This window comes from Perca fluviatilis, chromosome 16 (genome assembly GCF_010015445.1).
Source record: "Perca fluviatilis chromosome 16, GENO_Pfluv_1.0, whole genome shotgun sequence".
NCBI lineage: Eukaryota > Metazoa > Chordata > Actinopteri > Perciformes > Percidae > Perca > Perca fluviatilis.
The window spans coordinates 18,596,958-18,610,633 of record NC_053127.1 but is presented as its reverse complement, the minus strand read 5'-3'; the positions used below and the strand labels follow the sequence as shown (position 1 = coordinate 18,610,633).

The 13,676-nt window shown below is 38.2% G+C and overlaps 3 protein-coding genes across 5 annotated transcripts in view; 1 reads left to right on the top strand and 2 right to left on the bottom strand.

Annotated features, from left to right (window-relative positions):
• b3glctb (beta 3-glucosyltransferase b) overlaps window positions 1–5,226 on the bottom strand; it is a 21,432-nt gene extending 16,206 nt beyond the window's left edge. For both annotated transcript variants that reach the window (XM_039776693.1, XM_039776694.1), the window contains exons 1-4: window positions 5,051–5,226; window positions 3,012–3,049; window positions 2,875–2,914; window positions 2,326–2,435 (exon numbers count right to left, since the gene is read on the bottom strand). In XM_039776693.1, coding sequence (XP_039632627.1) covers window positions 2,326–2,435; window positions 2,875–2,914; window positions 3,012–3,049; window positions 5,051–5,111 — 249 coding nt within the window. In that variant the 5' untranslated portion in view covers window positions 5,112–5,226. The remainder of the gene's footprint in view (window positions 1–2,325; window positions 2,436–2,874; window positions 2,915–3,011; window positions 3,050–5,050) is intronic.
• LOC120543572 (mesenteric estrogen-dependent adipogenesis protein-like) lies at window positions 4,594–9,500 on the top strand. 2 transcript variants are annotated; one of them, XM_039776696.1, is made up of 6 exons: window positions 4,594–4,610; window positions 7,594–7,855; window positions 7,979–8,115; window positions 8,520–8,608; window positions 8,716–8,886; window positions 9,010–9,500. In XM_039776696.1, the coding sequence occupies exons 2-6, from the start codon at window positions 7,656–7,658 to the stop codon at window positions 9,022–9,024; spliced, it is 612 nt and encodes a 203-aa protein (XP_039632630.1). In that variant the 5' UTR covers window positions 4,594–4,610; window positions 7,594–7,655; the 3' UTR covers window positions 9,025–9,500. The 2 variants fall into 2 exon arrangements, with proteins under 2 accessions (XP_039632630.1, XP_039632629.1); XM_039776695.1 differs by lacking the exon at window positions 4,594–4,610 and having other exon boundaries at window positions 7,583–7,855; window positions 8,493–8,608.
• LOC120543574 (arachidonate 5-lipoxygenase-activating protein) lies at window positions 9,437–13,676 on the bottom strand. The gene is made up of 5 exons (XM_039776697.1): window positions 13,495–13,676; window positions 13,304–13,385; window positions 11,319–11,389; window positions 9,830–9,911; window positions 9,437–9,738 (listed from the first exon to the last, which is right to left on the bottom strand). Exons 1-5 carry the CDS (start codon window positions 13,559–13,561, stop codon window positions 9,576–9,578), a joined length of 465 nt encoding a protein of 154 aa, XP_039632631.1. The 5' UTR covers window positions 13,562–13,676; the 3' UTR covers window positions 9,437–9,575.

The following is a 13,676-nucleotide window of genomic DNA, read 5'->3' as shown; positions in this document are numbered from 1 at the left end:
AAAGTACATTAATCACTTTTTGTGGTTTAAACATTCCTTGTGAAAAGATACAAGAAGTATAAACATAAGTGACTCCGTGGAGGAAATTATACATGCTGCATTGACTGACACTGACAGATGATCTGCCGAATACACCTAGACATGCTGGTGGGTGGCGAGGCCTTGAACAAGTTAACTGACACATCCTGCTGTGTTTACTGTTTGAAATGTTATACATCATTATAGTTTTGACGATGACAGGCTGACAATAAGGGCATAACAAGGGGAAAGAGTTGATTAGGAGACTTCTGTTTTTACGACTCCCTCCTCTCTAAATGACTCATACAGAAGAACTCACAAATCTCTTCCACGCATATTCACAGCACTGACAGAGACATAGTTGGCAGGATCGAAAAGTATAGCCAAGAATAAGTTTGAATAGAGTCATTGTCTGATTCTTACTTGTCTAGGCAGAGATCAAGTCCCCCAAGTGCCAAAGAGTGACCAAAAGCAAAGTCAATAGTTTTTAATTGGTGACAATGACGAGGCTTTTCCTGGCTGCAGAGCTCTAAATGTAGCAACTGAAACATGTGCATTATGTCAATACAACAGGACTGTCGTGCAGAACTCACTGTCATTAAGCTACGCATTTCATTATTCAGAGAGGTGTTTCTGTTTTTTTAGCCTACACTCATTGATATAAATGGGGTGGACAAAATAATAGAAACACCTGTCAGTATAAAGCAATACAATTCAAGAGCACCACGAAATGTAGCCTTTAAAATGATCAGTTGAATCAACATCTTTTGTATTAGACTACGTTAGTTTTGTTAAGTATACCTAATAAATGTAACAGCTAAAAGTGACATTTTGGAATTAAGTTAATTAAATTAAATTTCTTCTTTTATTTACTCCCTCTTGCCCTATGAAGAATAAAATATATTTTTTTTACTTTTGGAAATATGCTTATACACTTTTATATTAAAGTATGGTTACTTTATGTCCACACAGACATCTACACATTGAAAGATCACATGCAAGCACATCTCTTCTCGGGTCCACCTCAGGTTCTGAGGGTGTGAGATGGGGTTATTATCTGCTGTAATTTTGTGGTGAGATGTGGGCGGAATGAGCTGAGAGCATGGCGGCCAAATGAGGCGACACCGTATTGAGGTTGGTACGATGAGGCTGACAAGACGCAGCATTGGCCCTGACGTGTTGGATTAAAAGCCTGCACTTGCGGCCAATAACAATAAAAAGCCATGTGTTTATCGCTATATAAATGCTAATGTGGATATAAATCTGTGTAAACAAAGCACTAACATTAAAAATGAGATGCTGCTGCTAATATTTAAGTGACATCATGACCACAGCTGTGTAACTATGATTTACTGTATGACAAAACAAACCAATATACAAAACACAAGAAGACAGCCATACGTCAGTCAGACAACAAGCTGTCAGAGTTTGATAATGATTATGAGTTTGCAACTGTTAGCTATGGGAGTGGTTTTCAAAGTGGGGTCCGGGGTTGAGGGGGGTTCCAGGGGGTCTCCAGCAAAAAGGGGAATCATTTATTTTTACTATAATTCCATCCATAAGTAACACAATGTATGACTATTTTGTATCATGGGTTTATACACTTTCTGTAATAAAACATCTAAAAGCAAAAATCCTATCAGGTGGGGGACCCTGGGACAAAATCTTATCAAATGGGGGTCCATGCTCTAATTTGTTTAGGGGCCTTGGCGTAAAAAAGGTACAGAACCACTGAGCTATAGTTTCACACGAGACCAGAGTGGTGTGTGAGGCTGTTGTCATGTGTGCACATGTGCATAGTATTAAATCATTCTTTATTTGAAAAGCTTTTAAAACTGTAACCCTGCAGACAATCTTCATTTTTACAAAATGTATCAATAAATCAGGTTACGTCTTTTTGTTTCTGTAACTTTAACAGAATGCAGTTACCTTTTTTATATCCTTAGAATGTTCCATGTATTCTGTTACTACCCAAGCCTGGTAATACTTCAGTCAAAAAACGCATGACCCACAATCTGCACTCATTCAAAACAGCTTACAATCAATGTCTATCTTGCTGTGATAAACATCAAATCAAAAAGAGAAAGCTTTTACTCATCTACCACACACACACACACACACACACACACACACACACACACACACACACACACACACACACACACACACACACACACACACACACACACACACACACACACACACACACACACACACAGACGTTGACACACAAACAGCACAGAACAAAGACCAGAGCCAAGATCTAAACCCAGCAACGGTGCTAATCGACTGCCTGCCATATGTTACCTGTCCCAGCTCAGCTGCCTGCTTCAGAACTTCCACCTTTCTCTGACCGCCTCGACGGGCGTGGAAGGAGTTCCTCTGACTCTGGATCACTAACACCACCTTGTCCAATCCTGAGATAAAGGTGGACAGAAAAGGTAGAGTGATGACAAATTAGGAAATGCAAAGAGACATGATGATGCAAAGAAACAGGGAATTTGTGAACTTATTTGTTTTCTTGCCAGGAAAAACTCACAGTAATGACAAGACTCCACAGAGTCACTAAGCCAAAGAACAGTCTAACACATAACTTGTAAAACTACAACTTCACATTTTTACACTTCAGTTTATGTATGGATTAAACAAACAGGATATAACATTACTTAATTTATGAGTCCATGTCCTCCTATTACCCTCAGATGTATTTATTTTAATGACCAATCTTAAGGATTTTGGTGTCTGAGCTGAGCTTTTCATTCACATTCTGGATTAAATCAAATGTCATTAATATGCACTCTGTGTCACTCTGGACAACACATGATCAGTCCATCTGCAGTGAAATCCCTCACTCACCAACAGAGCTGTGTGCCGTGTGCTGCTGGTGCTCTGCAGCCTGCAGAGAGTCAAAGGGATTCTCGTTAATTCTGACACACACTGCTGAGCCACATGGTAAAGCACAATCACAGCAGGAATCTGGGGGCGGCACTTACATGAGCACGACCTGTGTGTTTGTCTCCAGCAGAGGCACCTTAAGTCGGTCAGAAAAGAAGCAAGAATATCTCATCAAAATTCATTAATTAGTTGTGCTGAGTCACAAGTAGTCAGTTAATCCCTGTTTTACATCATTTTAAATAGTTGAAAAAATAATATCTTTTGGTTTTTGACTGAATATGTCACCTTGAACTTTGAGACATTTCTGGCACTCAATATCTATGTATGTCTGTCAATATACTTGTCTTCATATTAAACGCTAGTGCAGCAAGTATAAACTGTGTATATTATTGCAAAAAGGAACCATTTTCACTAACTTTTAACATCTTGACAAAACCATAGTAGTATGACATGTAATAATGGTGCAAGTACAGCCCCAGCATTAGCAGACTCAGCTGCAGTAGAAGAGTTATGTCTGCACCAACACCTCTTATAATTATCCTAACAAGATACAACTAAGACTTTTAATCCAAAAAAACCTCAAAACAGACTTTAAAAGCAGGGCAGCTATACTTGCTAATGCTCTGTGTGTATTTATGGTGGTAAACATATCCTCCTTATAAGGGTCAACAAGTATAATGGTGTATATAAGCATGTCAATCTATGCCAAGGGTAGAGGTATGCTGGAAAGTGCAATTGTGCCATTCTTTGTGGCGTGGAAAGTCCATTAATACTTTTATTTGAGACAGGCTTGATATAGCTGTAAATGATTTTTTCAAACTAGAAAAACATGATCTGGAGATGTTGAATGTCTTCTAATCTAACCAACAACAACAAAAATGCTTCTAAATCCTGTAAAATTGAGGTGAGAAATAGCCCATGCGGTTGCTGAACCATCATGTGTTTTATATTTCCTTGTTCAAGGCCCTTCCACTCACACATGCAGTTGTTGAATTAATCTGGCTGATTTGATGTTTTCTCAATCGACAGCATATAGAAGGAAGGTACTGTGTGTACAATCAAGACGTAAGTCAAAACAACAGGTGCATGCTATGGTTGCATAAACCTGCCATACTATGAAGAAAACTAATTCATATATTGAAAAAGTAAATTTCCTTTTGGCTATCATTTGATATTTCAAGCAAATAAATATATAAATAATATATATTTCCACCCATATCAGCCAAAAGGCCTTTTCACAGCAGAAATGTTGACTTGTTATGGTCAACACAGGTGTAATAAATAACAGTAATGATTGAGTGTCCCAGTAAGCGTAATAGTAGAGGGAATGCAGACAATATTATTGTTATTTACACCTGTGCTTTTTCTGCTATGACATATATAAGATGAAAAGGGCTTATAGCAATAATGTAAAAAAAATATATATACTATGAACGACCACATAAAATGTCTATGCTCTGTGGCAATACTAATGATATGATATGCATTTTGTAAATCATTTTATTATTAACTAAAACAGGTTATGCTTTTCAGTGTCTATTTTAAAGACCCTGCACTGCACACCCATGACACACCCCCACAGGTGTTTCCACTTAGCTACTTAGCCTGATTAGACCAGAGCCGGTTTCTCAGAACTGTGTTGGCTTGTTTGATTGACATTTCCCTCGCCCTCCTATTAGTTTTGATGCCTCTGATAGGTCAGTACAACTTACACCACGGGGTTGCAGACAAATGTAAAGTATAGTACCCTACAAAACCCCATGGGAACCATAGACTAAACAATAATGGGATGACCTGCTGCATTTGTTAGTGGTATGTCAAGCTAGTCACTATAAATTTACCAGTTCCTGTTTTGCATTCAAAAATAAAACGTATCCAATATTTTGGAACAAAGCATGTACCATGCTGTCAACGACGAATAACTCAAGTGGGTAATTTATCAGTAAATATATCTATTGATACATCTTTCCAAATGTAATGCACTCCATGTCTTGTTTAATTACATTGATAACTTCACACTGAAGGCCAAATCAAACCAACTTCCGGTATTTTTCAGCCGACCTGACTCAGTGTCTCCTGCTTTAGTGCTAGCGGTTTAGCTAGCTGTCTCAGTAGGGCATTGATTGACCCCACTTACCAAGCCAAAGAAGAAGCGCAGCGACCAGTTTGCATCCGTTCACCGCATTATGGTGTGACATGGTTCCCGTGGCTGCTGTTTTTCGTTTGAAATCACCGTCTTTTAATGGCAAATTGAAGAAAGTGGTTAGCTAGTAGGTACATTCCTGCACTGGCAGAACTCTGTGTTCGACTGTAGTGACTGTTAGTGCGGAGCTTTAGCGACCCCTAGCGGTCACTAGTATATTAGGTTACTACCTTGACATTCTGTACACTAGAATAATATTGTGCCCTGGTCGTTTGATATAACGTTAATATATAATGTAAGTTACACTAACGTACACTATTTTTACTTAAGTACAATTTTGAGCTATGCCTACATTATCTGAGTATCGATATTATTATTATACTTCTACTTCACTACAATGCAAAGACAAAAGTTGTAGGCTAATATTTACTCCACTACAGGTACTTGACAGCTAGGCTGTTTACCAAGAAGATAATGATTTTACTTATACAAATATGATTGACTGATAAATATATAGGCTAGTAGACTACTCAACAGTAGCCTATATATAGTTAAAATTAGCTGCTTACATGTTGGTCAATTAGTTATAATAATCCAGTATTATATGATAATAACACTGACAAAGGCCATTTTGCTGCCTAATGAGTACTTTAGGTACAGTGTGTAGATAATGCTAATGTACCTTAACCTCTCTGTTTGATTTGATTTATGACAAAGCAACAGTACCTACAGCAGAGGAGTCCATTAGATCAGACAAACTGTTACTAAGTGTACTATTTTACACTTTTCCTTCTCAGTCCTGCATATCTACAAAAGCGGCACTGAATTTAATCTCTGTTCTGATCTGAGAGCAGTACAGTCTCTGTCTGCCCTCCACATGGAGGTCAGAGGTTAGCCTCGCACAAATAAACAGACAATAAACAACTAAAGATAAACTAGACTTTATGAGCTGTACAAAGGTTTGTTTGTGGGCAAGGTGGGATGTTGTATTTTGTTACCAATATAGGGCAGGTACAGTCTCAAATGAGGTAGAGGTATCCCAAAAGGAGGCTGAAAGCATGATTTCTGTTGTAGGCATGCAGACTGGTCGAGACAGCGGTTTTTCCGACCACTGAGTCTAAACCTGGACCTCTTGGCCACACAAATTAAACGGGGTGGTTCTGCTGTGAAACCACAGTGAGTGTTCACATTTGTGTGCAAATAAAGTGAACTTAACGAAGAGAAATCCAAACGAGAGAGAGAGAGCTGTGTCAGCTTGAAAGTTTTGAGGAAAATGTAAATAAGAAGGATAAACTGCTATTATTCACTCTAAAACAACTGGATAAAGTTTAACTTTATCAAACAGTTATTGGTGTCAATAAAACAAGAGCTATAATTGATTTATGGATCTGTTTTTTACTCTGGTGTGTTATTTGCTGAAGAAAACTATATATAAAAACTAAATATAGGCCTACATGTATTCATCTGAAAAGGTCTGAGCAAACATTGCTTATGGATAAAATATGCAAGTTTGTTGATATAATACACAAATATGCAGCACATTAATCTTGTCATTGCTCCACAAAGGTTCTCAGATGACTAATTATGTTTAAATTTGGGTGCTGTACTTTTCCTTCTCAGTTCTGCAGCTGTTTCCATGCAAGGCCAAATGCTGCCTTCAAGTGGCTTCTCATAAACTCGTGCATTCCCGTGTCATTAGTCTTATAGTCTAAATAAAAGGGAACAATTAGTCTCGCACCATCATGGAAACAATGGGCAATGTAGTTTTTCAATTAATTTGACTTTCATAATTCTTTTGTTTGTATAATTGTTTATTTATCATTATCATTTACTTTACTTGCCCACTTACTTATGTATGTGTGTTATATATTTATGTATTTATGTATATAGGGACGAGTAAACCAGCCTTGACAAGTATCCTTGGTCATACCCTATAGTCATATCCTCCAGGTCATGTCATGCATAATAAAACAGGAAGTAAATACATTTTCCTTCAAAATAAAGTTTTTAAGGCAAGAACAACATTAATAGGATTACCGATAGGCTATATGTATTTTTTTAGACAATAACATCTGGGTAATGTTACATATAGAGAATATCAATTGATTTGAACTTTGAAGCAACATTTCTTTGAGGGGTTTTATATTTAGCCTACTTTTGTAGCCTTCCTTAATATTATTTTTTCAATTAATAGTTTGGTGTATTAAATGTCAGTAAATAGTGAAAAATGCCAATTACAATTATTTATCTGAATCGACTGATTGACTAAAAGATGAATTTACTGCTCAATATCAGGACTAGCTACTAATTAATGCATTTGATTATATTATCAAATATATTCTATTTACAATGCCATAGGCGTAAACCAAAGTAGCAAATCTTCACATTTGAGAAGCTAGAGCACGGGGATGGATGGTGTTTTTGCCTGTTAAATTACTTGAACGATCCTAATTATAGGATTTAAATTAGTTTGGCCAAAGAAGACCGGAAGTCTTATTGTGTAAACTGTAACTTCACCGTGGTTATTAAAACTGCAGGCTTGAGGCGGGCAACGTAAACAGCAGCAGCAGGAGGACGTGCAGGACAAAAGTGTGACACCATGACGATAAACGAAGTGTCCCACAGCTGGATGGAAGTGACAGAAGTGGAAGAGTTCCTGAGAGAACCTCCGGCCGGTTTCTCCGTGGAGGTTCTCTGCTCGGGTTACCGAGTGCACAGCGAGCCGGAGAAGAGCCTGGTGCTCGTCGATGACTTCGACTCCTGCAAAGGGAAAATAGTTTTCCAGAAGTCGTTGGGAAGGTGAGGAAAACAAGTCTACTGCATGGGATGATGCACGGCCTTATAAATGTACGCATACAATAGGCCTATAGACTGTAAAAAATAAATCTCGTGAAAATGTCTGATTTGGTTTTTTTTAAACAGGAAAGTTAAAATGCACAATTTATGGGAGTACACCAGCATGAGAAATAGTCTGCTGACCAAGAGGATCTATCTACTGATGTCTGCCTGCGAAGACAACTTTTCAGTGACCGGCAAAAAGGCAGCCAATGAAGCTAGAGGTAACCTAAACTGTACTACCCATTTTACCATAATGACCTCAGCATGACTCAGAAAAAACGTTTTTGTGTAATTACACTGAAATAATTGCACAGTAAAGAAAAAGAAAAAAGGTCCTCAAAGGCACCACTGGCATTTTTAGCTTGCACAAAATTGTAATTTTGAACCCAGTGTGTACTCAGCTCTAAGCTGCTAAATGGGTCATGCAGTTTGGTGGCATGGCTGACTCAAGCCCCTAACTGGGGATGTTTGCAATGGGTGGGGTAGAGAAATTACAATGGCTGCACAGTACTTGTGCCATGACAACATGTTTTCTGCACTCTCTCCTTGCTGTATTCTCTCCTGTTTTACTCATGAATTATCTTCAACCCTGAATCAGTGCTGAAGCAGTTTGTGGTGTCCATAGACAGCAACAATCCTTTCATCAAGTGGCAGATGGAGAGAGGCCTGGACTGGACCATCTCCTCTGTTGCTGGGGAAAGCTACAGGGTGGATGTAAGCAGGACTTCATGGTCTTTCTGTCACGTTTATGTGGTTTAGTACATTCCAGGAGTTAACATGTTTTGTACTTTGGCATTGAAAGCGACTTTTCCTTATAACAGATTGACTTGACTGAACTACTGGAGAGCTGGGCAGCAAAAAACATCCACATCATAACTGACAAACTCAAAGTCAAACCTGTGTGGAGAGATGCCTCCTTCACCCTCAAATACTACTCTGATGCTCTCTTTGACTTCCCACACTGGTTTGGGTTCAGCAAAAGAAAATTTAACGTAAGTATTTCTTATTCTTCTTATCACGTTAATCGTAACCATAAAAAAATGTTTCCGTATTTGTCAGCGTGCACAGACACTTGTCTAACTTGTCTTCTCTGCTCATATCTCTTACCATTAAAGTTGAGACTGACATGAGCCAGCAGTGGATGGAGAGCAAGAAAAAGAAATGAGTTTATCCACTGAGTTTTTGATGGAGTCTGGGTCTGCATTCTCAAGAAAGTTTCTTGATCAACAGACAAATGGTTGTAACCTGCCAGGTGAATGGCCAGCCTACTTCTTGGACCTGCAGGATCTACCTTTATATAATGGCTTTTTTGTCTACATACTTCTTCTGTTCAGTGAGTGGAAACCACAGACAAGCACTGACAAGGACATTCTGAATGCCATGAAGATTATTCAGGCATATTTTGTCTAGAATTTTTCAGGTGTTTTAATTGTGCTAGTAAACAGGCTTTTGGACTCACTTGTTTCATGAGGGGTTGAAGGGGTAACATCTGTGTTACTGCAGAATGAAAGGTTTGTAGAATTTTGTACTAAAGAATCAGCATTTGTTTATGAGAGGTTTTTTATTTTTTACCAAACACAATAAATTCTCTTTTACAAAAACATGAGTACAGAGTTTTAATTAAGTTCTCATCAGTTAAAAGATAAATGTGGAGTGTTGCCATTATGCGACACACACTGCACTAAGGGATGAGGAGAAGAGCAGATGAAGCGCTGGTGATGGTTTCCACATATTCCTTATAGTTGCTACCGTAGTAGCGCATCAGCAGGTAGTTGAAGATGCCCACAATGCACATAAGGACCAGGAAGAAGAGGATGCGTTTTCCAAACAGGTAGCCTGGGGTGCTACGAAGAATTGTGAAAAGAAAATGTATATATCTGTTAGACCATGCCTTTAAACGCACACATGCAACATAGATCGCTTGTGTTTATTTACCTTTGACAGGTTTGTCCCATGTATCCAACAAAGTACTTCTGCCTGACTACAAGATAGATGATCCCAGCAAAGGCAGCAGGAGCTTCAAACGGATGACAGGAAAAATGAAATCATGTAAATAACCTCCATGTGGTATCATAAAGTTTAAAAAAACAGTACAAAAATATGGTTTTCACAAAATACAGGGAGGAGGAAGGGTTTTGACTATCAGATTTATTTATTAGTTTACATTATTTTTATGGTCAATATATACATAGGAAAAAATCATTTACCTTTTGGTGCATAAATATACTTATGTAGGAAATTGTAAAGAACATGTTAAATATGATATAAATACTTTGTGATGTAAAAATGTAGCTATTCTTGAGGATTATTATATAGTAGTGGAAAAGGGGGTAGGATCAAATAAGCTTTTGCTTCTTCCTATTCCTTTTCGGATATGTTAAATTAATATCTTGTTTGTATTTGTGTTTTTATTATTTTAAAATGTTTGAAATAAAGCATTCATTCATTCATTCATTCATTCATAACGCACTCTATGGCCAAAAGTACATGGATATCTCTGTCAACTTTTGGTCTGGGGCGGTGTTTCATGGTTTGGGCAAAGCTCCTTTTTTCCATTTAAGGGAAGTCTTCATGATACAGCACACACTGATCCTTCTATAATGTGACCCACACAGAATGTAGTCACTTTTTTATGTATTTATCTTATCAGTGAAGCCCATAAAACCATAAAACTGAAGCTCTCAGGCTCTGGCGAGTAAGCTTTCCTTTGCAAGTAAAAAGACTCTTGTTAAAGATGGTAACAGAAACTGGAATACACTAGTGTTTACATATGTTACATACAGTATGTGGGCTGCTGATCAGTTGCAGGTTAAAAGTTAACAATCCTGAAAAAATATGACTAAAGTGGTGATAGTCTGATTTAATGTACATGTTTTAGTTTACATGGGAACTTTTTTTGTATGAAAATACATGAGTTAAATATGTGTTAGTTGTTCTGAGTATTCTGGGTTAATTATTTGTTGAGCTCAGAAGAGTCTAAATATGTTAAAGTTGCAAATGAAATACAATGCAGTAAGTTTGAACATGAATTTATTATGTCAATAGAATCTGCCAACCAGTCAAAAGGCTTGTCCCATCATTGCTCCTGTACCTCAATCCCATACGGACTCTAACTGATAATGTGAGCTGGGCCTAATCGGCCGACATCCATGCCTAAAATCTTATGCTCATGTGGCTGAATGGAAGCAAATCCCTGCAGCCAGGGTTCCAAAATATTGTGGAAAGCCTTCTCTGAACACTGGATGCAAATGAACTCCCATGGTTTTGGAATGAAATGTTTGTGTGTTCGAGTGTCCACATACTTTTGACCATATAGTTTAAGTGTTACTGCAAGTGCAATTCTGAATGTTGCTTCTCAAATAAAGGTAAAGAAGTAAATATACATAAGTGATATTCTCTTTTAGAGTAACTGATTAATGATTACCTTGACTGAGACACAGACCGGCACACCACATCACTGCCAGGAAGGTGGGATAAGAATCCATGCAGTTACGGCTGGGAGACGTGTAAAACAAGAGGTGTAATTAGCACATGTCAAGGAAGTCACCTGCAACAAAAAACTATGACGCAATCTGCAAACTGTTACACAGACAGTGTGGAGACTGATACTAAGGCCCTGTTGCCATGGCTGTTACTAGGAAATGTTTTTGAAACTGCAGAGCAGAAGTAGCTGTGAAAGATAAAAACAGTGCATGAGCAAGAAAACCCAGTGTGGCTGCCTGATTGTCGGAGGAACAGAGTTGAAATGGGAAGCCAGGAAAAATTGAGCCCACGTACTCTCCGAGTCTGCACGTACTGGCTGTTGCAATACTTTGCAATAATCCGCTGTTTCACCCGGAGCCATGTCCCTTAAACCTTTTCCAATCACACGCATGTCATGAGAGTTATCAAAAGAAACATCATACATCAGAATAGAGGGGTCGTGAGCTAATTTGTTACACAAAATAACTTCTATATTATTTCCTGACTTTTCTAACACTTTCTTGTACTGGATACTTTTACCTCTTTCTATCTCTAAAATCCGTTAACAATATTACAAAGACAGGCTATTTAGTCACCAAATGCTTGCATCACATTTTAGAGGCTAACGTTTGAAATCCTCGTATTACCTACTAGACAGGATGTGGCGATGTTTCCTTATAAAAACAGGAAGTCTATTGTTACTCATGGACTAATAGAGCGACTGGAATAAAGACTGAGACATGTCAGTTACAGATATAAGATTTGAATTTCAAGCTTTAACCTATTTGTTAAAACAGAGAAAAGCAGCAAATCCTGACATTTGAGAAACTGGAACAAAAGAACGTTTGTCATTTTTGGTAAATCAATTAACACATTTGTTGTAAACTTATGAATTAATTGAGTCATTGTTTGATTGTTGAAATGAGGAATCGACTGTAAGTAGTCAGGTAAACGTACTCTTGTGTTGGCAAACTTTTATGTGCCAAGTGGTTTTGCAATAAGCGCAAAAAAGTCATTATTCTGAGAAACAAGTTTGCTTTTATGTTGCACATGATCCCTGGGTTGAAATTTGAAACAGAGCATAACACCAGTATCAAATGTCCATCCACAGACTGCAAAATATATCAGCAGTTTTCATTCCTTTAACTTTGACACAGGATGATGAGTCACCTAAATAAGAGGCTGGAGGAAAACACGTTTTCCTAATGCTAGTAGCTCAGTCCGTAGGGAGTTGGGTTGGAAACAGGAGGGTTACTGGTTCAAGTGCCCATATGGACCAAAGAACAGAGTGTGGATTTCTAGCTGGAGAGATGCCAGTTCACCTCCAGGGCACTACCAAGGTGCTCTTGAGCTGTACCCCCCCACCACCACCCCAACTGCTCAGGTCGTTGGTCCAGCACTGGCAGCTGACTCACTCTGACATCTCTTCATTTGTGCAGGAATAGGTCCTGTGTGTGTGTATGTGTGTTTCAGGCCTGTGTGTAGTGATTTCTAACAAAAAAGTTAGAAAAAGAATAAATTAAAAAGGTAATTATTAAATTATAAATTATTGACGCCTTCCCAGCAAGCATTCAAATGAACTCTGTACCAGCTCTTGTCCCCATTCTGGGAGTGTTCAGGCAAATGAGGACTGCCTCTCAATGGAGGTAACATTCAGGGGAATGTTAAACCAAATGCAAAGTTTATGAGTGTTATAGTAGGAAACACAAATCCCATTGTTTCACTGGCATATGTTTAGGCCTCTTTTCAGCCTCTTTTTTCGTATGTTAAACAGCTATTTTGTATTTATTTGTTTCTGTATTTATTGTTTATTTCATATTAATATATTTATGTATGCACCAACCACCAAGGCAACTTCCTTGTAAGTGTTTACTTGGCAATAAACCCTTTTCTGATTCTGATGTTTCATTAGATTAACACAAGAACTGAGTATGAAAGGGCACTTACTTGGCACAAGAAACTCGTTCAAAGGCAGGTGTGTGGATATTTTGACTGATGCACTCCTTCTCTACCTTCAGGGCAAAGAATGCTTAAACACAGAGAGCATTAACGTCATCACAACATCATTATACTGTTAACATATTTAACTACTGATTCAGAGTTTTAAACTATGATTGATGCTTCTTGCTTTTTCTCACCGTTCTGAAGTACACTGATGAGGGTGACTATGACCAGGAGGTAGATGTTTTCCACAACTATGTCCATGATGACCTGAGAGCTGTAGGAGCAGGTGGATAGAGAGGCTGAGCTTCTCTTTCACATCCAGAAGTGCGTCTTTACTGTCAGCTTGTAGAACATAAGCCTGATCTGTCCCTCTATG